The sequence below is a fragment of the Macaca fascicularis genome, chromosome 5 (assembly GCF_037993035.2).
Source record: "Macaca fascicularis isolate 582-1 chromosome 5, T2T-MFA8v1.1".
In the NCBI taxonomy this organism is placed as follows: Eukaryota; Metazoa; Chordata; class Mammalia; order Primates; family Cercopithecidae; genus Macaca; species Macaca fascicularis.
In genome coordinates this window covers 47,057,733-47,084,903 of record NC_088379.1, presented here as the reverse complement: position 1 = coordinate 47,084,903, position 27,171 = coordinate 47,057,733, and the positions used below count along the sequence as shown (strand labels likewise).

Here is a 27,171-nt window from a genome sequence, read left to right as displayed (position 1 = left end):
TGTCATTTAAATAAAAGTTTATTAAATGAATAATAAATGAATGAATCAATAGACATGTGAATGAAATATCCCTAGTATTAAGGGAAAGTTGTGGGGTAGTGAGTTAATAGTTTTTGAGGTCCTCCTTTTTTCATGCATCTGGCTTGGTCATTATATATATATGTGTGTGTGTGTGTGTGTGTGTGTGTAATATATATGTATATATATTCCCTTTTTATCTTCAAAATAATGCCATCAGGTAGAAACTATCACTGCCTACTCTGCAGCCGAGGAGATTAAGACCCAGAGAGATTAAGCAGTTCAACCATTTTTAAACAGCTAGTTGTGGGTGGAGCTGGAAATTCTATTTAGGTCTTCTGCCTCCAAAGCCAGCACACTACCCACTACATTATAGCTCCTCAGCAGTGATTTGTATATAATAGGTTTGCTTAGTGGTTCTCCACATGGGGTGAATTTCTCCCCTGGGGGTTTGGCAATGGCTGTAGACACTTTTGCTTGTTATAACTGGGTGAAGAGTGCTGCTGGCATTCAGTGGGTGGAGGCCAAGAATACTTCTAAACATCTTACAATGCTCAGGACAGCCCCCAACAACAAAGATTAATCTAGCCCAAATAGTGCTGAGACTGATAAATCCTTGAGTAGCTCAAGGAATTTATTGATGATGTAACACCATTTTAAAAATATTTTAAAAATACAGAAGTTTCCCCTTATTCACAGGGAATACATCCCAAGACCCCCAGGGGATACCTGAAACCATGGATAGTATTGAACCCGAAATATACTATGTTTATTCATATACATACATACCTATGATAAATGTTAACTTATAAATTAGGCATAGTAAAAGGTTAACAACAATAGCTAATAATAAAATAGAACAATTATAATAATATACTGTAGTAAAACTAATGTGAATGTGGTCTCTCTTTTTCTCTCTCAAAATATCTTATTTTACTATACCAAAGGTAATTAAAACCGTGGAAAGTAAAACCACAGACAAGGGGGTAATACTGTACTTCAAAACACATATAAACATGAAAGCTATATTTAATGATCATGCAACTCCTAGCTATCATTAGGGAAATCAGTCATCATGCAACTATATGATTAGTATAGTTCCAGGTAGCTCAGCTATTACTGTAGGGAAAACTTGTTCAATCAGTACAATTACAAAAGTGGAATCAAGAAGACATGAAGTGACTCAACCTTTAATCATTTTTGGAAGCTATGGAAAGGAAATAGGCTGGGCCGGTAGCTCAGGCCTGTAATCCCAGAACTTTGGGAGGCCAAGGTAGGTGGATCACCTGAGGTCAGGAGTTTGAGACCAGCCTGGCCAACATGGCGAAACCTCATCTCTACTAAAAATACCAAAAAAATTAGCTGGGTGTGGTGGCAGGTGCCTGTAATCCCAGCTACTTGGGAAGCTGAGGCAGGAGAGTTGCTTAAACCCAAGGGGCAGGGGTTGCAGTGAGCCAAGATTGTGCTACTTCACTGCAACCTAGGCTAAAGAGTGAGACTAGACTCATTCTCAAAAAAGGAAATAGACCAGTGAAGTTGCAATGTGATTCAGAAAACAAAGCTACTGGAGCTGTAATTCCAGGCTCAGCAAGAATTTTATAAAAATTAGGTGTGAGGCCACGTATGGTGGCTCACAACTGTAGTCCCAGCACTTTGGGAGACTGAGGTGGGCAGATAGCTTGAGCCCAGGAGTTTGAGACTACCCTGGGAAACATGGCGAAACCCTGCCTCTACAAAAAATAGAAAAATTAGCCACATGTGGAGGCATATGCCCATAGTCTCAGCTACTTGTGAGGCTGAGGTGGTAGGATCACTTGAGCCCAGAAGGTTGAGGCTGCAGTGAGCTGAGATCATGCCACTGCACTCCAGCCTGGGTAGCAGAGTGTGAGACCCTGGGTTAAAAAAAATATATTGTAGGAGAAACAAAGGTTTATTATAATACTGATAAAACTTATCCAAATCATTATGACTTTTAATATTCCTTAGTATTTCTTTAACATTTCTTAATATTTATCTTAAAGTAGACTGTAAAATAGTTACATGAATGCCTCAAAGCAGGGCAGGAATTCTTACCTTCTGCTTCATAAGAAAAAACTTACAAAATCTGTTCTTTCCTTTGTCTGAAGGTAGGTACTGAGATAGGTACCAAATTGTCTACTTTATTTCTCTTCATTATTTAATCCCCAATCTGTCTTTTCTTCCCATTACCCTCTTCAAATACCCAGTAATCTTCCTATAGCCTGTTACTTGCATCAATTTGATATATGGAAGAAGTGGGCATGAGTCTATGAAACAAAGGGTTTATCATACTTTCAATGTGCTCTCCAAAGGGCCCAAAACGAGGGTGAACAGCATTCAGAAGAGCTTCCTTCAACTGTATCATCAATCCTCCATCAACCCTTTCACTATGAACTAAATCTGCAAACATTTCCAGCATTCCAGCTTTTGCCTGCTTGCAAATAACACATTCAGCTAAACCTTCTCCAACTGTATCACCCATATATGCTTGATATATAAACCTTTGTTCTAAACTAATTCCCCACACATTTCCAGCATTGTAAGAACGTCCAATATCCTGCCTTCAACATTCCATGTGTTAATCAGTACAAAATCCACCTCCAATACTGACTGCCTGAAAATCAAAACTAGATGGAACAAAAACACTGACTTCATATCTTATGACAATGAACATGATAATATATGTTTGCATATCTGCCTCCCACATCAGACCATGAGCTCCTTAAGAGATAGGCCTGTTTCTTATTTTAACAACAATATTTACAACAACAACGACAGTAACAACAGCTATATTTATAGAGAACTCATTTTATGCCATTTGCTGTTCTAAATTCTTTATGTGAATTATCTTCTCTCATTCTCTTAACCATCCAATGAGATTGATAGTGTCACTGATCTTTTTTATTGAGGCACAGAGAAATTAGATAGTTGTCCAGGGCCACACAGCTTATAGGTAGTGGGAATGGGATGCAGACTTAGGAGGCCTGATTCCAAAATCCTTGTTCTTGGAAAGTGTTCAATGCTACTGTCTCCATGTAAATCAGATTCACAAACTGTACATCATAAAGGCATACTCCGAACAAGCCCAAATTGATAGACATTCTACAATATCCCAGAATAATGCCACTCAAAACTGCTAAGTTTATCAAAAGGAAAGAAAATCATAGAAAGAAACAGTCATCTAGAGAAACTGAAATGATGACTGTTATGCAGTATCCTAGCTAGGATCCTAGGACAGAGAAAGAACATTAGGTAAAAAAGAAGGAAGTCCAAATAAAGTATGTGTTTCAATTAATAATAATGTATCAGCATTTGTTCACCACTTATCACAAATATATCATATGACTAATGCAAGATGATAACAACAGGGGAAATGGCATGAGGCCATGCTGGAATCCTCCAGGATATCTTTGTAACTTTTCTGTAAATCTAAAATTATCCTAAATTTAAAAGTTTATTTTTAAGAAAGTCATTCTCTTTAAAGCAGTCTTTTAAATGAGTGGCTTGTTAAAATTTTAATATGCATATTAATCACCTGGGGATATTATTAAAATGCACTTAATTGAAGCTCTGCAGAGGGGTCTGAGTTTCTGCAATGTAAAAGCATGCCCAGATGTTGCTGATGCTGCCAGTACACGGAACACATTTTGAAGCTATAAGGTTTTAAAATATACAATGGTGTTGTCAGGTGTGTTTAGTGCAATTGCATGTGTAAGAAGTTGTTTCCAAGCAGCAATATTCTTCACCAAATTATCTCCTAGGCAACACTTTCACAGAAAACCCTAAAGGACTAGCCATTAAAACACAGATACATGGTTAAAATAGTTTTCACTTCAGTGAAAATATGTCTCAGAATTAACTTCTAGAGAGAACTGGTCTCCACTAGTGTGTGTGTGTGTGTGTGTGTGTGTGTGGACATATGTGTTTAATTTTAAACCATTGCATAAAAAAGACCAGAAGCTCTGGGTGTGTCTATGGTAGAGAAGTGGTCAATGGCAAAGTTAGTACCTCTAGAACTTTGGTTCCCAAACAGGTAGCTTATCAATTACAGTTCAGTCAGGATAGCATTTGATTCCCAGTCACTTGGTATCTTTTCTGCGTGAGGAGGCATAAACGAAAAATACTCACTTGGGCAGAGATATGTATGTTCAGTGACTAGAGTGGAAGAGGGCTACTATTAGTTCTTTGAAATGTTATGAACACAAAATTTTGTGCTACAAATACAAAAAAAAAAAAACCACAGCAGTGCTTCTCGCTGTATATTTTATGAAACATTGCTGCTGCAAGACAGTTCCTAAAAATGGGGAACTATGGTCAAAGAATTCAGGAAAACAGTAACCTCACAAATGCACTACAGAGGTTTAGCATAGCATTATTAATGTGGTTCCATTTTATTGAATAATGAATGATGAGGTCGTAAGAAAAATTACAAAAGTAAAATCACACTGCGATGCCATTTCTGTTTTAAAAACAAAAACATAAGTGTGTGTGTGCATGCAAATGCATATCTTAAAAACAAAAAACATATATATGTGTTAAAAAAGACCCCAAAAGTGCATTAAAATGCTAACAATGATCTATTCTGTTTGGTGGAGGTTAGTGATGGCTTTTAAATTTTACTATAAGATGAAACATAATGTAGAGTGTCATCATATTCAATATGATTAGCTGTATTTTGCATGTGTATGGTGATTACATAATAAACACTTAACATTTTACCCCTTACACTCACAGGTTACCAAAGTTGACTTAAAAATACATGTACCTAGAAGAAAATATAGTATATTTTTAACAATACCAGGCATGATGGGTTGTCTAAGTTCAGCACTACCATCAGAAATCATAATATTCATAATAATTGACAAATTTATATTACAAAGATATAAACCTTTTGATAAGAAGACACAATGGAAGCACAATTTAGAGACTGTGGTAGGCAGAATTCTAAGATGGCTCTGAAGAGTCCTGTCCCCCATGGTAGATACACCTTGTGACTATGCTATGATCAAATTATGCCATGTGGCAAAAGTGGAAGGATTTTGCAGATGTAATTAATCAACTGACTTTGAGTAATCTGAAAGAAGACTATCCTTGGTGGACATGATTTCATTAGGTTAATCCTTTAAAAAGGATTCAGGACTTCCCTGATGTCAGAAAGATTCAAAATGAGAAATTCTGTCGCTGGCCTTGAAGAAGCAAACTGCTTTGCTGTGGTGAGGCTGTGTGGCAGGAAACAGTAGGCAATCTCTTGGAGCTGTGAACAGTCCCAGGATGACAGCAGCAAGAAAGCAAGGACCTCAGTCCTAAAACTTCAGTACACTGAATTCTGCGAAATATCAGTGAGCTAAGGATAAGATCATCAATAAGATCACAGTCCCAGCAGACACTTCTATTTCAACCTGGTGAGGGACCCTGAGCAGAGGAGGTACTCACCCTATACCCAGAGTCCTGACTTAGAGATACTGTGAGACAGCATATTTGTATTGGTTTAAGCCATTATGGTTTGTGGTGATTTGTTATGTGGTGATAGAAAACTATAAGTGATAAATAATGAACCAGAAAAATGTTTGTCACATATAGAAGAAAAGGATAACATAACATAAGGGTTGATATCCAAAGTATTTAAGAACTTGTTCTAAATGAGTGCACAAATGAACATTGGTGCTGACCACAGACAATCTAGACTAAGCATACAAGCTGAACATTAACCCTGACTTCACATAAAAGCTCTCCCACAGCCTACCAAGAACAAGGAAACCTCATTTAAAAAATAGGGAAAGAATTCAATTAATTTACCAAGGAAATTAGAATGACCAAAAAACATATAAAAAGTTAAAAATCTCATTACTAAGCAGAGACAAATTAAGACAGTGAAGTGCTAACTTCTCTGTAAAAATCACACAGATTAAAAAGTGTAACTTCATTACATTATGGCTGTGTGTGAAAAACAAGCACTATTTTCCTGGGTTGTACGAATGTAAATTAGCATGATATTTTAGAGGAAAATGTATCTTATAAAAACAATTGAATAAATATATATGTACCAAGATGCATAATGCATGCCAAATTTTATTTATCATAATTTTAATCTCATTTATCTATCTTCGTGTCATAAATCTAAATTACATGCAATCGGGGACTTATGCCACATATTGGGAGCTCACAAAATGTTTGGTGAATGAATAAGTGATGTTAACTACAAGTGCTTTTATATTAACAAAGTGGTCACCATTAAGCATAGCAAACTAAGTTTGACCACATATAGTAGAAAACTATATTCTTAATTTTAAGTTATGAACTGACTTAGGAAAAATTTCATAAGACATTGTTGAATAAAATAAACAATTTACAAAAATAGTACTATTACATGTTCTAACTCATAAAAGGGAAAATGTGTAAATATATGTTCACATATAGAGAAGTATGCATAAAGAAATAACTGGTTACATATTCACCAAATTGTTAATGGTAGTTAACCTTGGGAGAGTGGGGCTTTTAATTTGTTTTGTTCACTTCTATGAGTTATCTTTAAAGAAGCACATATTTCTTTTATAAATTGCAAAATTAATAAAGTTCAACTCTTTAAAGGAAACTTGGAATTTACAAATTTATTTCTTTAGAGTCAGAAGTTCAGCTCATTTTGCTTAAACTAGTTATTCTTAATCAAGCACCAATGGATACCTAGGGGTCAAACAATGAGGCTACAAGGAGCCTGTAATCCCTTTGGAATTGTTTCCAAAATATTTTTCAAAGAAATGGCCCATAGTTTCATTAGCTGTTCAAGAGTATTTATAGTACAATATCATTGTTATCCCTCCAATTCCCACCTTTTACTTCCACTAGTAATTTACTTCACTTTTAAAGAAACCATGGCAGTAGACTGCTAGACTTTAACCTACTAGCTTTTGAAGGAACAACAGTGAAGCTTAAAGCCCATCTGGAAGCATTAAGTACTCAATGCTTAAATCAACCACTTCTATGTCAGAATTGTCAGACATGCAGCACTTAAGTGGTTTCAAAAAAAGACCAATACTAAGGTTGGTTTTCATGGAAATCCAACACTCACCATTTTCTTCATGGCAATAATCAAATCCTGCCACACTACATCTTCGAAAAACCATCTTATTCTCAGTGAGGGTTCCTGTCTTATCAGAAAAGAGGTACTGAATCTGTCCCAGATCCTCGGCGATGTTCAGGGCTCGGCATTGAACAGTAGAATCTGTTTTCTCATTGTAGAAATCCATATCACTTTGAATGAAATATATTTGTCCAAGCTTCACAATTTCGATGGAAACGTAGAGAGAAATGGGAATCAAGACCTAAGAAGATTCAAACAAGTTTTAAAATGTCAACATAGGTTAAAGAAAGGATGTGAAACTGAACATAGCTGGATAAGCAGCATAGATGTTAAAATTCTACCATAAGCTTAATAAAAAATTACCTGTAACAAAATGATCATGGTCCAAAACATATAGAATCCTGCCAACAGTGGTGATATGATATGTCTATCGGGTTCGGGGTTATTGAAAAAATGCATCTTTTCATACCTGCTCAACCAGATTCCATGACCTTTCAAAAAATACACAGACATCAAAAGGATGCTAAATATATAGCATGCAAACAAAAAACTGTATTCCTAAAGAAGGAATGAGAGTATTCATTTGATTGAACATCAGTTGTTTGTTTTTGGAAACAAAATTCAAATTCAAAAGGCTATACATTCTCCTCTCTCTTTAAGTCACTCTCCAGGTTTCTTCAGTACTATGGCAAAATGTAAATGGATAGAGTCAACATTAATATTTTTCAGGGCAAAGGACGAAAGAGACAAGGATAAGAGGTAAAAACATTACTGACAAATAAAATCCACCTTACCAAAGTCAAACATTCACAGATATGATTTTGAAGTAAAATACTTTAATATCTTGCTGAAAAGATGTCAGCAAATAATCAAATTTTACCTACCCACTGAGCCAGTTAAGCACATTATGACCAGAAGCATGACACACCAGAGGACATCTGTGTTTGCTCTTCTTTCTAATTTGCTGCGTTTATACCGCGGCCCACTGTTGTTCAGCATTGCTTTGGTTTCATGGCCTATGAAGGACGTGCAGTATGATAGAAAATGTACAAATGAAAGCCAAAAAGCGAATACCATATTTAAAAATCTCTCTGGCAGACAATTTAATAAAACACAGTTACATGATCTATTTTATCAGTTTAATCTTCTTTTGTGATCCACTTAGAAAAACAGAGACCAATAATTAAGTTTATCAGACAAAATTTCCTTTCTGCTTCAACAGATTGCATTTTTGAGTAAATGAAAAATGTTAACTTGTAGAAAAACACAGATTAGACAATGAAAATTAGAAACATAACTGACCTGCATAAACGACAATGCCCACAACAGCCTCTGTGTTTCTAATGGTGCATCCTCTAAGCAACAAATTTTCTTTACTGAGACCCACGCGTTCTTTGTTGGAATGTTCTCTATAAGAAAGACAGCATATAAATTCACTTTTAAATAGCAAAAGTGGGGATATAAAAATAAATTTCATGGCCCTTGAATGTTTTTGACTTGGAGTAAAAAGGCATTTCACAGGAAAGGTTTCAAATCTCTGGCCCATTTACTTTGGTTGTTTCAGTTACTTGCTTTGTTTTTTGTTACTTTTTTTTTTAAGACTTTTAGGTTTGGGGGTACATGTGCAGGTTTATAGGTCAATTGTGTGCTGCAGGGCTTTGGTGTACAGATTTCATTACCCAGGTGATAAGCATCATGTCTAAGAGGTCGTTTTTTGAACCTCACGCTCTTCTTACCATCCACCTTGAATTAGGCCCTGGTGTCTATTATTCTTATCTTTGTGTCTATATGTACTAAATGTTTAGCTCCCACTTATAAGTGAGAACATGTCGTATTTGTTTTTCTGTTCCAGCATTAGTTCATTTAGGATAACAGCCTTTAGTATTCATCCACATCCACATAGCTTCATCCTCATTCCTTTTTATGGCTGCATAGTATTCCACGGTGTGTATATAGGCCACATTTTCTTTATCCATTCAACTGCTGATGAGGATTTAGGTTGATTCTGGTCTTTACTATTGTGAATCAGTTACTACTTTGCCTAGGAAACGATGCAACAAGTTTCTAACTATCATTATTTTCAACGGTAGTCATTGTTTGTCAACTTCTATTACAATAAAAAAAAAAATTCCAAGCAAGAATCCTGCTTTTCTAATACAAACTGTATTTAGGATAACTTAGTAATTGATGAGGGAAAAATCCTGATAGAAAATTAACATTTTCAACTTGGATGAAATCAGGAATCATTCTAGGCAATGATAATCGGTGGCTGCTAAAATGAATGGTTAAAAGGCTGATGGGAACTTTATAGTAATAGGATAAGAGCTCATCCTTTTTTATGGCTGCATAATATTCCATGGTGTATGTGTGCCACATTTTCTTAATCCAGTCTATCATTGATGGACATTTGGGTTGCTTCCAAGTCTTTGCTATTGTAAATAGTGCTGCAATAAACATATGAGTGCATGTGTCTTTATGGCAGCATGATTTATAATCCTTTGGGTATATACCCAGTAATGAATGGGATGGCTGGGTCAAATGGTATTTCTAGTTCTAGATCCTTGAGGAATCGCCACCATGGAATACTATGCAGCCATAAAAAAGGATGAGTTCATGTCCTTTGTAGGGACATGGATGAAGCTGGAAACCATCATTCTCAGCAAACTATCACAAGGACAAAAAACCAAACACTACATGTTCTTACTCATAGGTGGGAATTGAACAATGAGAACACTTGGACACAGGAAGGGGAACATCACACACCGGGGCCTGCTATGAGGTGGGGAGAGGGGGAGAGATAGCATTAGGAGATATACCTAATGTAAATGACAAGTTAATGGGTACAGCACACCAACAAGGCACATATATACATATGTAACAAACCTGCACATTGTGCACATGTACCCTAGAACTTAAAGCATAATAATAAAAAAAAATAGTAATAGGATAAGGCTGATAACACTAATCTTACAATGGGACAAGGAGACATCATGGGCCTCATGATTTATGGGAAAGAAAGCCATGGCCCTACAGGTGCTTAATCAAACCTCTATTAGGCATTTCAACCAGGGGTCTGTGGCTTCAGAGATCTGTGAAGCCTTTGAAAATGTACGCAATATTTTATGTGTGTGTGTATGTATGTGTGTATACATGCTTGTTATTTTCCAGGGAGAGACTCTGTTTCTTTCATCAGATTCTTTAAATGTCCCTTGATGGTTTACAGATAATAAGATGGCCAGAGAAACATGTTAAACGTCACCACAAGAATGCAGTTGGCCAGATCTAAAACGTGGTAAATTCCACAGGCAAAACGACCTGTTTATTCAGAAAAATGAATGATGTAGGGGAACAAAAGGGGGAAGGAGGGGAAGCCCAACCCAAGGAGGGGGCAGTCACCTCAATCTAGAATGTGATCAATTCTGTAAGCTCAATGACTCAATTTATTGGGAGAAGAAATGTAGAGACATACCAATCAGATGCAAAGAATAGACCTTGTTTTGATCCTGGCTAGAATAAGACAACTATTAGAAAACATTTTTCAGATAATTGTAAATATTTGAACAAAAGCTTGGTATTAGATGATATTATGGAATGGTTCCTAAGTTTTGTTAGGTGTGATAATGGTATCGTGGTTGTGACTCATTTAAGTCCTTATCTGCTATAAGTATATAGTAAGGTATTTACAGTGAAATGACACAGTGGAGGGGTAGGAAAGGAAGTGGAAGCACAGCTGAAACAAAGATGGAAAAACTGAAATAGCTAAGGCTGAGTGATGCCACATGGGTGTTCATTATACTTTTCTTTCTACTTTTTCGTGTTTGAAAATTTCTGTAATATATAATTTAAAAATTATTGAAGTAATTACTTGACTAAATTGCTACAGTGGCAAAAATACAAAGCAACATCACTGGAATATTTAAATAAACAAGCAAAAAGTAATGGTTTTCACATATTTTGAAAATGTCCTAATTTCAGTATGAAAATTAGGTTGTTTTCTGGCAATAAACTTCAATTTACAAGTTACTGCTTGTTCCTTCCATATATAAAATTTGTTAATATAACCTTGCTATATCTGAAATTACAATTAAAATAAAATAAAAATCAAATAAGGTTTCAAACTACAAAGAAAGAGAAAGATTTATCATTTCATTCCCATATGCTGTAAAGCACTTTCTTCTAACAGGTATATGTTTATATTCCTGCACATGCACAGGCCTGTGTATGAAGAGATGGTAAAAGCTAGATGCATCCTTGAGTTTAAGCTAATTCAACTTTTTCGTTTTACAGATGAGGAAATTAAGTCCCAACATTCACATTTCCATATAGCATTCCCAAGTAAGCACCAGCCAGTCCTTAGCAATGTGGTAATTTTTTTTCTTATCCCTAGAGTCCTTATAGGAAATAATCTAACACATAAAATCATCAATTCCAAAGTTCCTCAGATTTTTTTCTCCTGAAATCCTTATTTTTCACCATTAAATCACTTTGAGGTACGACCGTTAGACAAAAGTTCAGCTTCTATATTAATTGCACTTACTGCAAATTCCAAAAATTTCCTGTATTTTACATGTGTCTGATAATTGGCACTCACGGTATGGAACCTTCAGGATTTTGTATGAAGCACTGGCTGTCACATACAGCTTCCATGAAACATCTATCTACTATGTGCCCAGCACTCCAAGCCAGATGCTAGAAATAGAAAAACAAGCATATGCAGTCTGGACTCATGAGGTCTAAGAGGAGGTAATACAGGTAGAAACATGTAAGAGTAGTAAAAATACGATAGCATGATAGGAATCTGATATTCAGCATACAGTGTAGTCACAAATAGGGAGGATGTCAGTTCTAGCTTAGAGCATGAAGATCAAAGAAGGTGTCATATAGACAGGTAGCTTGAGCATCTCAATTTGTGTTTCATTTTTGAAAACAGGCCACAAAGCAGGGAAAGAATAAGGAGCCAGTTTGGGGATTAAAATAATTCCACAGAAAATCACTGTATCCACCTAGGCTGATTCTCTTAGTAAGTGCTTCCCTGCCAAAGGCTGAGGCCAGCTCTCAGGATGGACATGAACAGAACAGACAAAAGCCCCTCCAATCACTAGTGAAGGCAGAATCTGAGGATTCGAGAAGGGAGGCCACTTCGGCAGTCAAGTCATGATAATCAGAAAACAAAGCAGCAAATTTCAAAGCAAACTGATATCGGAGAAGCCCATCACAAACAGGGGAATCAAAGGGCAGAGAAACATGGTGCTCAGAAACCTAGGGAAAAGTGACAATTTGGATAGGCAGAAAGCTAGTAGGGCCTTGGAACTAGGTAAGTGCTCTGAACGAGACTCAGTGCCCAGCACAGCAAATGATGCTCAAATGTGTCTATTAAGAAGAACCATATCCAAAGGATGAAAAGAGAGGCTGACAAAAGTAGGCCACGGCTCCAGTCCCAGAGATTTTGAATGACTTGTCAAGTTTATACAGGAGCAAACAGTTCTGAGGCAGCAAGAGTCAGAGTCTCAGACACTAGACAAACTATCAGAATTGGGACACAGGATCAAAATTTGTGTGGCAACAGTGTTCTCATACATTTTTTTAAAAATCTACTAACTACATGCACTAGGCCAGATTCCTTGCAGAGTGCTATATGCTGCAGACCACAGAGTGCAGACTAGAGTTCCTTCCTGTTCTCTCCACCGCGTAAACCAAATACATCCTGCTAGGGGCAAGTCTGAGCTCGTCAGGGAGTCAGCGTGCCCAGCTGTGGGAAGAGGACAGCTGTATAGGCTGCACCCTAAGACAGATCTGACCTCAGGTGAAGAAACGGCAGCCCCTGAATCTGACATTTACAAAAGGAAACTTTATTCAGAGTCAGCAGCTAGAGGAAATGATCCTTGAAAAGGATTCATCCTAAGAGATGGCTTATGAGCATGTTTCTGATGGGAGAGGGGCAGCTGCCTAATTTCTTTTCATGAAGACCATCTAAAATTTCCATGGAAGGATTTTTCTAATACTAATCCCAATAAATTTAGGATAAATGTTTCATTTTAAGCAAAATACACAAGGCCCTTTAGGTTCTGGCCTCTTCATGATCTGCCTTATTGCTCACCTACATTCCAGACATACTTAGCCACATAGAACAACACAAATACACTGTAGTCTCAGGCCTCTGTGCTCTTGCCTATGTTGCTCCCTCAGCCTGAAATGCCAGCCATTCTTTTCACTTTACTGTTTGCCAGGTATCTTCTCGTTCTTGAAGATTTAATTCCAGCATTATCTCCTAAGACTGAGCCTTTCCCTCTTTCCACTGCATGGCCCCCTCTCTGTCCCTACCCAGATACAGATACCAGATGTCTGTATCTGGTGCTACTTAAAGATGGCATGGAATCCTGAACAGACCAATAACAAGTAATGAAATTGAATCATTGATAAAAGATCTACCACCAACAACAAAAAGCCCAGGGCCAGATGGATTTATAGTCAAATTTTCTCAGCAGTGCAAAAAAATAGCCGATATCCATCTTACGGAAACTATTCCAACAAGTCAGAGGAGTTAGATTAGGGGCTCCCTAACTCATTGCATGAAGCCAGCATCACCATGATACAAAAACCCGGCAAGGACACAACAACAACAAAAAAGAAAGCTTCAGGTCAATATCCCTGATGAACACAGATGCAAAAATCCTCAACAAAATATTAGCAAACCAAAGCCAACAGCACATCAGAAAGATAATCCATCATGATCACATGGTTTTATTCCAGAGATAGATGGATAGTTTAACATATACAAATCAATAAATGTGATTCACCACATAAACAGAATTTAAAACAAAAACTAGGCTGGGCGCAGTGACTCATGCCTGTAATACCAGTACTTCAGGAGGCCAAGGCAGGCAGATCACCTGAGGCCAGGAGTTAGAGACCAGCCTGGTCAACATGGCAAAACCTTGTCTCTACTAAAAATACAAAAATTACCCAGGCATGGTGTCAGGTGCCTATAATCGCAGCTACTCAGGAGGCTGAGGTACAAGAGTTGCTTGAACCAGGAGGCGGAGGTTGCAGTGAACCGAGATCACACCACTGCACTCTAGCCTGGGCAATAGAATGAGACTCTGTCTCACAAAAAACAACAACAACAACAACAACAACAACAACAACAACAAAGACCCATATAATCATTTCAATAGATGTAGGAAAAACACTCAATAAAAACCAATATCCTTTCTGATAAAAAATCCTCAACAAACTAGGTGTCAAAGGAACATACCTCAAAATAACAAGAGTCATGTATGACAAATTCACAGCCAATATCATAATGAAAGGGGGAAAGTTGAAAGCATTCCTCCTAATAACTGGAACAGGACAAAGAGGCCTACTCTCACCACTCCTATTCAACACAGTACTGGGAGTCACAACCAGAGCAATCAGGCAAGAGGAAAAAAAACAAAAGGCGTTCAAATTGGAAAAGAGGAAGTCAAATTATCTTTGTTCACTGATGACATGTTCTTATACCTAGAAAACCCTAAAGATTCCTCCAAAAGACTCCTATACTTGATAAGCAACTTTAATAAAGTTTCAAAACACAAAATCAATACACAAAAATCAGTAGCATTTCTATATACCAATAACGTTCAAGCTGAGAACCAAATCAAGAACTCAATCTCATTTATAGTAACCACACACACACAAAATAAAATACTTAGAAATACATTTAACCAAGGAGGTGAAAGATCTCTACACAGAGAAGGACAAAACACTGATTAAAGAAGCTGCAGATGACACAAATAAATGAAAAAACATCCCATGCTCATGGATTGGAAGAATCAATATTGTTAAAAATGTCCATACTGCTCAAAGAAATCTATAGATTCAATGTAATTCCTATAAAATACCAACGTCATTTTTCACAGAATTAGAAAAAATATTCTACAATCATACGGAACCAAAAAAAGTACAAATAGCCAAAACAATCCAGAATGGAAAAAAAAAAAAAGCTGGAGGTACCACATGACCTGACTTCAAACTACACTACAAGGCTACAGTAACCAAAACAGCATGGTACTGCTACAAAAACATAGACACATAGATCAGTGGAAAAGAATAGAGCACCCAGAATTGAAGCCACATGTCTACAACCAACTGATCTTTGACAAAGTTGACAAAAATGAGCAATGGGGAAAGGACACCCTATTCAATAAATGGCACTGGGAAAATTGGCTAGACATATGTAGAAGAATAAACGAAATCCCTACCTCTCACCACCTACAAAAATTAACTCAAGATGGATTAAAGACTCAAATGTAAGACCTGAAACTATGAAAATCTTAGAAGAAAACCCAGAAAAAACTCTTTGGACATTGGCCTAAGCAAAGAATTTATGATTAAGACTTCAAAAGCAAATGCAACAAAACAAAAATAGACAAATCATATTTAATTAAAACAAACACCTTCTAAATAGCAAAAGAAACAATCAAGAGAGTAAACAGACAACCTACAGAATGGGAGAAAATATTTGCAAACTATGCATCTAACAAAGAACTAATATTCAGAATCTACAAGGAACTCAAACCAATCAACAACTACAAAAGAACCAAATAACCTCATTAAAAAGTAGACAAAGGACATCAACAGACATTTCTCAAAAGAAGACATACAAGAGGCCAACAAGCATTAAAAAAAAAGGTCAGCATCACGAATCATCAGAGAAATGCCAATTAAAACCACAATCAGATACCATCTCACACCAGTCAGAATGACTATTACTAAAAAGTCAAAAAATAACAGATGTTGGTAAGGATGCAGAGAAAAAGGAATGCTTATACACTGTTGGTGTGTATGTAAATTAGTATAACCCCTGTGATAACAGTATGAAGACCTCTCAAAGAACTAAAAATAGAACTACCATTTGTCCCAGCAATCCCACTACTGAGTATCTACCCAAAGGAAAAGAAAATGTTATATCAAGAAGACAACCACACTTACGTTTCTTGTCATGCTATTCACAACAGTGAAGTCATGAAATCAACCTAAGTGTCCATCAATGGATGATTAAAGACAATGTGATACACACACACACACACACACACACACACACACACACACACACCATGGACTACTATTTAGCTATAAAAAACAATGAAATCATGTCTTTTGCAGCAACATGGATGGAGCTAGAGTTCATTATCCTAAGTGAACTAACTCAAAACCAGAAAATCAATACTGCATGTTCTCATTCATAAGTGAGAGCTAAAAAATGGGTATACATGGACATATGGAGGGAAATAATAGACACTGGGGGCGCCAAAAGAAAGGAGGGTGGGAGGAGCATGAGGGTTTAAAAATTACCTACTAGAAACAATGTTCACCATTTGGGAGATGGGTACACTAGAAGCCCAAACCTCACCATTGCACATGTCCACGTGAAAAATCTGCACGTGTACCATTGAACGTATAAAAACAAAAAAATTAAAACATACTACTATTATATTCTACATTTCCTTCCATCTTACTGTTACTTTTCCTAGAATTTTAACCTACTTTGTTGAGTTGTTTATCCATTTACCTGTTGATGAACATTTGGGTTTCTGCCAGTTTTTGGCTATTACAAATAAAACTGCTATGAACATTGTATACAGGTCACAGAATGGAAAACTATTTTCATTTTTCTTGGGTAACTGTCTAGGAGTGGGATGGCCATGCTATATAATGGGCATATGCTTAGCTTTTTCCGAAATTTCCAAATTGTTTTCCAAAGTGGTTGCACTATTTTACATTCCCACCAGCAGCATATGAGTGTTCAAGTTCCTCTATATCCTTGCCAACACTTGGTACACTTGATCTTTTTAATTTTAGCAAGTAAAGCTCTGTGGTTTAACCTGCATCTTTTCACAAAATTATTTGCCATTCATATGTCAAATACATCAGTTCAAAGTCTTTTGACGGTTTTTAAAGTTGTTTGTTTTATTACTGAGTTTTGAGATGCCTTTATATATTCTGAATAGAAGTCCTATATCAAATATATGGATTGCAAATATTTTCTTCCTGTCTGTGACTTGTCTTTTCATTGTGAAAACAGTATCATTTGAGGAGCAAAATTTTAAATTTTGATGAGTTCTTTTATTTATTTTTGTCTTTAATGGATTGTAATTTTGGTGTTGTATCTAAGAAATCTTTGCATGATACAAAGTAAAAAGATTTCCACCATGTTTTTTTTTTTCTGAAAGTTTTTATAACTGTAGATGTACATTTAAGTCTAGGATTCACTTTCAGTTAATTTTTGTAAATGGTGAGAGGTATGGACTGGAGTTCACGTTTGAAAATATAAATATCCCATTGTTGCAGTACTGTTTGTTGAAAAGATAACCTTTCTCCATCTATTTGTCTTTGCACCTTTGTTAAAAACCAGTTGTCCATAAATGTGTCAGTCTATTTCTAGACTCTACAATCTCTTCCATTGATCTGTTGGTCTATCTTTATGCCAAAATGACACTGGCTTGATTAGTATACCTTTCTGATAAGTCTTGCAATCATGTGGTTTTAGCCTTCTAGCTTTTTTCTTGTTTTTTTTCAAAATTGTTTTAGTTATTTTGCATCTCCACTTAAATTCTAAAATAAGCTTGTCAATTTCTTAAAGACCTTGTTGATATTTTAATTGGGATTTCACTGACTATAGATAAATCTGGGGGAAAACTGATATCCATTTAATTAGCTCTTTAATTTTTTTTCACTAGTGTTTAGTGGTCCAGTGTACAGGTAGCTCACATTTTTGTCAGACTTATACTTAAGCATTCCATTTTTCTGATGCTATAATAAATTGTATTTTTTAAAATTTCAATGTCTGCTCATTATTAGCATATTAAAATACAATTGATTTTTGTATCTGGATCTTGTTTTCTACAACATTGCTAAACTCATTATTTCTAGTAGGATTTTTGGAGATTTCATCAGATTTTCTACAAAGAACATTATACCATCTGTGAATAAAAGATAGTTTTACTTTTTCTTGTTTGATATCTTTCATTTCTTTTTCTTGCCTGACTACACTAGCTAGACCTTCTGGTGTAAGTTTGTCTTGTTCCTGATCTCAGGGGAGAAGTATTTCATGATTAAATATGCTGCTGGCTCTAGGTTTTTCATGGATGCCTTTTATCAGATTAAGTTCCCTTCTACTTCTAGTTTGCAGGAATGGAAGTTAGATTTTGTAACATGCTTTTTCTATATCTATGAGATGACCACCTATTTTTTCCCTTTTGATTCGTTTAATATGGTTTGTTAATATAGTACTAGAATGGTGAATGACATTGTATTATTTTCTAATGTCAAACCAATCCTACTTTTTGGGGAATAAGTCCCACTGGGTCATAATGTATTATCATTTTCATACATAGTTGGATTTGATTTGCTATAATTTTGTGTGGAAGTTTTGCATCTATGCTCATGTAGGATATTGGTCTTCCATGAAATGTCTTTATACCCTTTTGGGATCAAGGTAATAGTATCAGGATAATTCTCATTTCAAAAAATGATTTGGGAACTTTGCTCTTCTCACACTGTGAAGTAGGTCTAATTGTCTTTTTTTCCTGAAAGTTTTATAACTGTAGATAAGAATCTGGAAACTGAGGATCAAAGCGGGTAGATAACTTGGCTCAAGGCCATAGTGCACTTATGGGCTGATGCCTGAAATCAGGTAAGGACTCCAAATTCTAGCTGCCTTCGCAAAGGGGATATGGATGCCACAAGATACCTCCAGAATGAATATTATTATGTGTGTGTGTAAATATTTATTAATTAAAATAAGCCAAACTATTTTAGTAGGTGGCTAAAGTTATGACCTTTAGTGATTTAACAAGGGTATAAGTACAGAAACACTTTATCAAATTAAGTACGATTGCAACACACAATTCCACTTAGACCCACAAACGTTCTCGTCATGTATTACTCACAGGAAGCCTCGGAATCTGCTGAGGTCATTGTTTGGGTTTTCACATTCTATCCTAGTGGAAAACTTCTCCGGATCAACTTCAGAGTCCTAAAAATGTTTTTTGAATCACAAAATAAGAATTCAAGGTTAAATCCTTAATACTGAAGTGTTCTATCACTTTCACCAGTTCTTAAAATAATGCTAAGGCTTTTTTGCAATGAAGTTCATATCATGAATTTCCCAAAGGAAGGAAAGTAGAGGCATAATTATGTGATCTATATTTGGGATTAGAATGGTCCTGGAGCATTAATAAACATCTGTAGGTGATGGGAATGACTGAGTCATTTACTGAAATCCACGCAGGACTCTCCAGAAGAGAGCTTCTACTCATAAGCAGCTTTTTATTGATAAAGCACTGAAAAACTGAAAATACTTTTGTTGTTGGTCTTTAATCACATAAGTGGTTTTTGAGATTAAATGTATATGTGAACACTCTGAGAATATATGCATTTGATCTCAGCCAAATTTTATAGATAAAAAACATAAAAATAAACTAGACATCAATATCCATAATATCTTCTAATGGATCAGACAGATAATTTCAGAATTCTTTATGAAAACAATGAACAAATAAGCAAAGTGCCTTTGTAGGCACAGCTCCTTTAAGGTATGGATTCCCCTAAAACAAGCCACATCAACCTTATTTCATTACTTTTATTTTCATATCCCTTTGACCAGTAAGATAAATGCTATTGATATTGATATATATCATAATTAATAAGCATGTAATAGAAAACAAGAAAATGTGAATTATATGATAATATGATTTATTTTCTAATGAGTAATATCTATGGAGTTCTTTTGACACACTAAAATCTGTTGTGCACTTTAAATATATTAGCTAATTTCTTCTTCACAACTCCATGAAGTAGGTACTATAATAATTGAGCCTAATTAACAGATGAGGAAAGAGAGATACAAAGAGGATCAGTAATTTGCCAAAGTTCTCAAAACAAGAAAGTGTTTATAGTAGGATTAATATCGAGGTCACCAGATTCACCCTTAACGAACCCACAGTGTGCTGATTAGTATTAGACCAGTGCAAAAGAATCGTGCTTTTTGCCATTACTTTTAATGGCAAATATTAATTGCTGATTAATACTCAAAGTGGGTATGTAGTGGTACAACAGAATGTTAAGTTGTGCAGGATTTTTACCAATGTCTTTGGTAGGAGACTACTTACAGAAATGGCAATGACAGTAGTCTAAGAGGCATATCAATCACAGAGGATCTAAATGAAATCCATAGGTAGAGAGGTGGGCCCAATATGACAAGATGAAATTTACCAAAGATAAAGGTATTGCTAGGCTAAAACACTTTTTTTTTTTTGGTTTATAAGTGTAAGACAGAGTAACCCTGACTTAACAGTAGTTTGGGTTTAAAAAAAAAAAATAGACCGAGCTCAGTGGCTCACGCCTGTAATCCCAGCACTTTGGGAGGTCGAGGCACGTGGATCATGAGGTGAGGAGATCGAGACCATCCTGGCTAACATGGTGAAACTCCATCTCTACTAAAGATACAAGAAATTAGCCAGGTGTGGTGGCATGCGCCTGTAGTCTCAGCTACTCGGGAGGCTGAGGCAAGAGAGTCGTTTGCACCCAGGAGGCGGAGGTTGCAGTGAACAGAGATTGTACCACTGCACTCCAGCCTGGGCTACAGAGCAAAACTCTGTCTCAAAACAACAACAACAACAACAACAACAAATCATTAAATTGTAAAATACTTCATCTCAAGTGCTTCCAGAGAAAGGGGAGGGAAACCGACATTTAGACACTACATATGATGTTTTCATGTATATTATTTCATTTGAATACTACAACAATGCTATGGATACCATCATTTTCATTTTAAGATTAAAGAAAAGGAGGCATAAAGTGTTTAAATGACTTGTCCAAAGTCTCACGGTAATTAACAGCAGAGCTGTGATTCATTTAAATCCATGTCAATATAACTTCAAGGTTTCTGTTTCCCTCTGCACGATACTGAGAAGGGTCTAAAAGCTACGTAGCATGAAAAAAAGTTTTAAGCTTTGGTATATAAGTAATTACAGATTTTAGAAATAATGATCAACTAAAAATAAGATATAAAGTCTAAGTTTAAGAAAAATAATTCTGTTAGGTTCCTTTAATTCCATTCTAAAAAATATGAGTGCTCCACTAAAGTGTGTCAGCTCTGAAGTCATTTTATCCTCTTATCTAGAAAAGAGTACACTTCCACGCATATCTGGAAATGAATGAAACCTTCTGGGATTCTAATTCATCCTGGTGAAAATAAATTAAAAATCTCTTAATCTGTAATATGAAAATGAGCTCAGTCATCTTCTGAAAAAAAAAATGTTAATAAGCCACTAACTGAGAACATATGACTTACTTGTTCTGCATATCCCCGAACCACCTGCCTCTGTTTTAAATTGCTCTCTCCATCAAGACCAGAAGTCTCAATGTGACAGATTCCATCTGGATCAGTGGAAAAGAGTAGTACCATGTCTGCAGGGATGACCTCGTTACAGGAGAGGCGAATAAAGTCCCCAACAGTAACGTCTTTCCAGCATCGGTCAATGTATTTTTTCTCTTTCCTATAATTAAAAAAAGATTTTTTAAAAAAGAATATCAAGCCAAAAATACATACAATGTTTTTAAGTTTTTTTTGTGTACAATTTAAAGTATATATTAAGTATTAGGGTAAATTTTAAACTATTAAATGCTCAAAGGGGCCAGGCAAGTTGACTCATGCCTGTAATCCCAGCACTTTGGGAGGCCGAGGTGGGTGGATCACCTGAGGTCAGGAGTTCCAGACCAGCCTGGCCAACATGGTGAAACCCCATCTCTACTAAAAATACAAAAAATTAGCTGGGCACAGTGGCACTCACTTGCAATCCCAGCTACTTGGGAGGCTGAGATGGGAGAATCTCTTGAACCCAGGAGGTGGAGGCTCCAGTGAGCCTAGATCACACCACTGCACTCCAGCTTGGGCGACAGAGCTGTCTCAAACAAACACACACAAACAAACAAAATGCCAAAAGGGAAGCCACAGAACTGGCAACCCCTAAATTCCACAATTGCTTCACCTGAAAATTTAGTTACTGAGCCACAAAAACATATTTCTCAGACCTTTCTTCCTGTGGGATTTTGAACCATTGTGCTGTTTGAGTCTAATTCTGGAATAAAATTACAATCAACATTTGATGGGCTCATTCAGATACAAAGCAATTTCTTCATGCTGCTCTGTGGTCAGGTACCAAGGATCTGAAGGTGCACAAGACACATCATCTGCTCTCAGCACTTCCTGTCAGGCAGATAGGATGCGTTACCATTATGCTCCACGATGCCTTTTCCTTAGGGTAGAATGAGGACATTTGTATAGGAGAATGTCATTTTCCCTAGGGTAAAATGAGGACATTTGTATAGTAGAATATCATGGTGGCTCAAGCCTGTAATCCCAGCACTTTGGGAGGCTGAGACGGGCGGATCACGAGGTCAGGAGATCGAGACCATCCTGGCTAACACGGTGAAACCCCGTCTCTACTAAAAAAAAAAGTACAAAAAACCAGCCGGGTGAGGGGGCGGGCGCCTGTAGTCCCAGCTACTCGGGAGGCTGAGGCAGGAGAATGGTGTAAACCCGGGAGGCGGAGCTTGCAGTGAGCTGAGATCTCGCCACTGCACTCCAGCCTGGGCGACAGAGCGAGACTCCGTCTCAAAAAAAAAAAAAAAAAAAAAAAAAAAAAAAGAATATCATGTATCATGTTAGCTAGTCAGGTAGCATTTCACATATGATGCCACCAACAAAAATTAACAAGGTCTGTCTTATTCCTCCACTGTCTCCCAAATATCCATAAAAAAGTAATATTTGTGACAAATATAAAATACACTTACTTTATTTCATCAGATTAAATAGCAATCACAACTTACACAAATACTTTTACAACTTCTGCCATACAGAATTATATCAGCTCTTTCAAGAAATATTTAGCTTAGAAGGCTACCTAAGAAGTACATTTTCAGGACATACCAAAAGCACAAGGCTGAAATCAACAAAGGAAATCTTTGATAATCTAAAGGGTTTATTGGCCCATGGAGAAAGGCAAATCAACAGTTTATTCTGTATTTACCAAACTTTTCCCTAGTGTCTGTGCATATCGGTTCATTCTTAGATAGAGGGAGGTAACAGAGCAAAGATAAAAACGGTAGGCAGGGGTATTATTTTGATGGTTTGGTCCTCCATGCCACATCTAGGAGTAGGAATTTCATTCCATAGGAATGGAGAGCAACCAAAGGTTCAGACAAAGAAGGATGTGACCATACTTCTGTCTGCCAACTCCTGAGACAGAGTGATTAATGAATTATTGGATGGCAGGTTATTTAGAAGTATGGCCAAGAGACCAATGGTAAGTTATTGAAACAATTCAGGGGAGGAATGAAGATGGTCAGAATTAAGGAAATAGCAACACAGATAGATACAAGATGAAATCAAGACATATTAGATACCAGAAACAAGCTTTTGGACTTACTACAGGTAAAGGAATTATCCAGGATGACACTATGGTTCCTAACGTGTACTATGAGGTGATGGATGGTGCTGTCATAGGTCTCAGATTTTAGAAGCAACTGGTTGTATCACAGGTGAGATAACTTCAGTTTGAAAAGTTTTTATTTGAAGTATCTGCTCAGCAGTTTGAGGGTCCTGATCTGGAGATTATGAGTAAAGATGTAGATTTGGAAGTCCTAGGTACATAGATGGCAGTTGATTCCAGGTAAGGATAAGGTTTCTTAGGGAGTCTTCAAAGTGATAGTAAGGTGAAAGAAGACCTGAGATAAGTGGTGTCACAGAAATCAAGGAAGAAGGAAATTTATAAGAGGGAGTCACAATAGTTGAAAGTCTCACAGAGGAGTCCTGTATGATGAAGACCCAACTGCCTACAGTATTTGGCTCTTAGGTCTGGTGGTCTTGGAGAAAGATGATAATGTGAAATTGTTGATTGGAAGAGTGAAGAAGAAAGTGTAATCTCTATGAATCAGGGAGTAATTAGAAGTTACCGAGGCTGGGCACGGTGGCTCATGCCAGTAATTCCAGCACTTTGGGAGGCCGAGGTGGGCGGATCACGAGGTCAGGAGATGGAGACCATCCTGGCCAACATGGTGAAACCCTGTCTCTACTAAAATACAAACAATTAGCTGGGTGTGGTGGTGCATGCCTGTAGTCCCAGCTACTTGGGAGGCTGAGGCATGAGGATCACTCGAACCCGGAAGTCGGAGGTTGCAGTGAGCCGAGATCACACCACTGCACTCCAACCTGCTTTTGAGAGAGAGCAAGACTCTGTCTCAAAAAACAAAGCAAAACAAAACAAAAATGAAGTTACTGAAGTAGAATATTTCCTGAAGGTTACCTATGAAAGGAATAAGGGGTGAAAGTAGCCACTGCAACGGAAGGTTAAGTCAAAGGACAGTAAAGACGAAGGAACTGGGCATGCACATAGGAAGCAGGGGAGAAGCCAATGCAGAAGGCATGGTGGAAGAAAAAGGAGGGAGGGGAGATGTTGGTTGACGCTACAGAGAAGCAATAGGAATGAGATGAAAAATACAGATGGAAGGATTACTATTTACAAGAAAGGGAATTTCCTCTTCATCTAAGGTCAGAAGAAAGTAGGTAAAGACATAGATGGTGTAATTTGAGGTACATAATTCATGCTTACTGCTTTCTACTTTCTATCTAAGAAAGTCAGGAGGAAATTTGCTAAGAACTTGTGAAGGCCCAAAGAAAGATAGACTTTGACATTTGGGTTAGGAATTTTATTTTCTTTCAAATATAAGAAGTAACATTGCTCTAAGGAACAAGTTTCTTTCTCTATATGAGAACAAAACTCAAATGAAGTCACTTTTACATTTGAATTCACTTCATTTTTCCCCATTTGTAGCATGTACCAAGATTTAAACAAAACAAAACACTAGCTAATTTTCCCAATCTCTGGCTAGCTGAGATCTAGAAACACATACTGATATTAACATGCCAATTACCATGTTAGGTGCTAAGGATACAAAAATGATTAAGATAGGGTCCCCACTCTAGAGACATTATGGTCAAATTTTGAAACAGAGACACAAACAGCAATTTCCTAAAAGAGAGCTGTCCACAGGCTACTATGGGAGCAAACAGGCAGGGCACTGGGCCCTGGAGGAAGTGACACTTGAACTGAGTCTTAAAGGATGTTCAAGAATGAATCAGGCAAAGAAAGGTGGGACAGCACATTAGTACGAGTGCAGGAATAAAGAAGGCTTCAGAGAGCCCAGTGGGAAAGCAACCACAGGTTAAACGACAATGCTCACAACCACATTTAACTAGCCTGGAACATTTACAACGTTGGGAGGTGCAAATATAAGGCTACATTTCCTTTCCTGATATATAATTAAAACTAGTAAGAGGACTTTCTTCTTTCCCCAGAGCCTAAATGCACAACTAGAACTTCTTGCTTCTCCTCGGTGGTTTGTGCTTGTGTGTGACTCTCAATGACCAGGACACAGCACCCACAATCCCTCCTTTAGGAAAGCTTCTAGGCCTATTTTGTTTCTTTGTAAGTTCAGTAGCAAACAGCTCTGCTACAAAAGCATTGGGAAAAGTTGGTACTAATACACACTGAACGATTAACAGTGATTCCACTAGAATGGGAGCTGGTAAGGGAAGAGAGGGAGAGGTAAGAATGAAGGGTGGGGAATGTGAACACCTACTTCACTTTATATTTAAAGAGAGAAAGGGTAGGATTATGAATTAATTTTTCTTTTTGGCATTTTTCGTATGTTTCCAATAAAACACTAAATTATTTATAATAAGCAAATAATGAATTACCATTGGGCACAACATCAGCTAAGATTTATTAGATGCTTTAAATATATATATATCAATTCATTTAATTTTTGAATCAATGTTGTGGTTGGTATCATGAAAACACGATAGCCCTACTTTTACAAATTAGAAAAAAATTGGCCTTGACAAGTTAAGTAACTTGTTCAATGTTACACAGCTCCTAAATAGGCCTGTAAATTGAAACAAGGCAGGTATATCCAGAGTCTATCCTCTCAAATACTAGAGTTTACTGCCATTTACAGTCACTTCTGATAACCACCAAATAAAATGTGGTTTCATTACATATTTTCAACAACATTTGAAGAATTTAAAATTTTTGTTTCATAAAATGTCTTACATAAGGTTTATAATCTTAGATGGCTACTGAAGGTCTCATTTCACAAATCATGAAATTCTATGGATTTATAAGATAATCCTAAAATGTTAACATTAGCTAATATTTTGAAACTTCTAACATCAACAACATGGTGATTTTTAAAGGTCAGAAAATAATGTACATTCGTTGATGGCAGACATTGGATCTATTTTTAGTTTAAATCCTCTGAGTGTCTCAGTGCTTACCACATAGCAGGCACTCAAATTTGTTGAATGATTAACAGTCTTCTTTTCAAGACAGTTCCATTATGTTAAAACAGATTTTAAAACCTTACAAGTGGCTCCTATTTTAAAGGCAATCTTAAGAAAGTCAGGTTTTCTATAATAGCTTATTCTAACTTAATTGGGGGTATGATAGAGTTTAAATGATTAATTTCTAGACTAGTGTTTGTTATTCCAAATGATACTTTTCTATAGAAAATTAAGCACCTTGTGAAACACCACTTCTTACAAATAAGAACCAAATTATCACTTAGAAATGTTAACATGCTTCTTCCAAAAACTTGCTAAATAGCCCCCATAATTTCACCCTAAATTTGTGAAGAAATAATTTGTTTGTAAGTTGATTTCTTTGTATTTCATAGGAATTTATATTAGCATATTCAAGTCAACAAGGCATGGTTTTATATCCCATCTTTATTTCTTTATAACCTTATAATAATTGCTCCAGAAATAATCTGGGGGAAAAATGTAAGCATTATTTCTTCTACAATACCAAACAAAAGCAAATTATATTATACATACATAAAAATGCATAAAATTACCTGAGCCTATTATGAAACACAAACACAAAGGAACATTTTAGAATGGATATTAAATAACTGACTATAATACTGCATTTCATCTTTAAGTTTATATG

The 27,171-nt window shown here is 36.5% G+C and overlaps 1 protein-coding gene across 4 annotated transcripts in view; it reads right to left on the bottom strand.

Annotated features, from left to right (window-relative positions):
* Nucleotides 1-27,171, bottom strand: part of ATP10D (ATPase phospholipid transporting 10D (putative)) — a 279,019-nt gene that overhangs the window by 50,813 nt on the left and 201,035 nt on the right. For 3 of the 4 annotated variants that reach the window (XM_065544966.2, XM_065544965.2, XM_015450328.4), the window contains exons 4-9: nucleotides 21,453-21,657; nucleotides 19,045-19,130; nucleotides 8,417-8,523; nucleotides 7,999-8,130; nucleotides 7,478-7,605; nucleotides 7,103-7,355 (exon numbers count right to left, since the gene is read on the bottom strand). In XM_065544966.2, the coding sequence (XP_065401038.1) occupies nucleotides 7,103-7,355; nucleotides 7,478-7,605; nucleotides 7,999-8,130; nucleotides 8,417-8,523; nucleotides 19,045-19,130; nucleotides 21,453-21,657 (911 nt within the window). The remainder of the gene's footprint in view (nucleotides 1-7,102; nucleotides 7,356-7,477; nucleotides 7,606-7,998; nucleotides 8,131-8,416; nucleotides 8,524-19,044; nucleotides 19,131-21,452; nucleotides 21,658-27,171) is intronic. The other variant, XM_074039724.1, reaches the window with a different exon arrangement.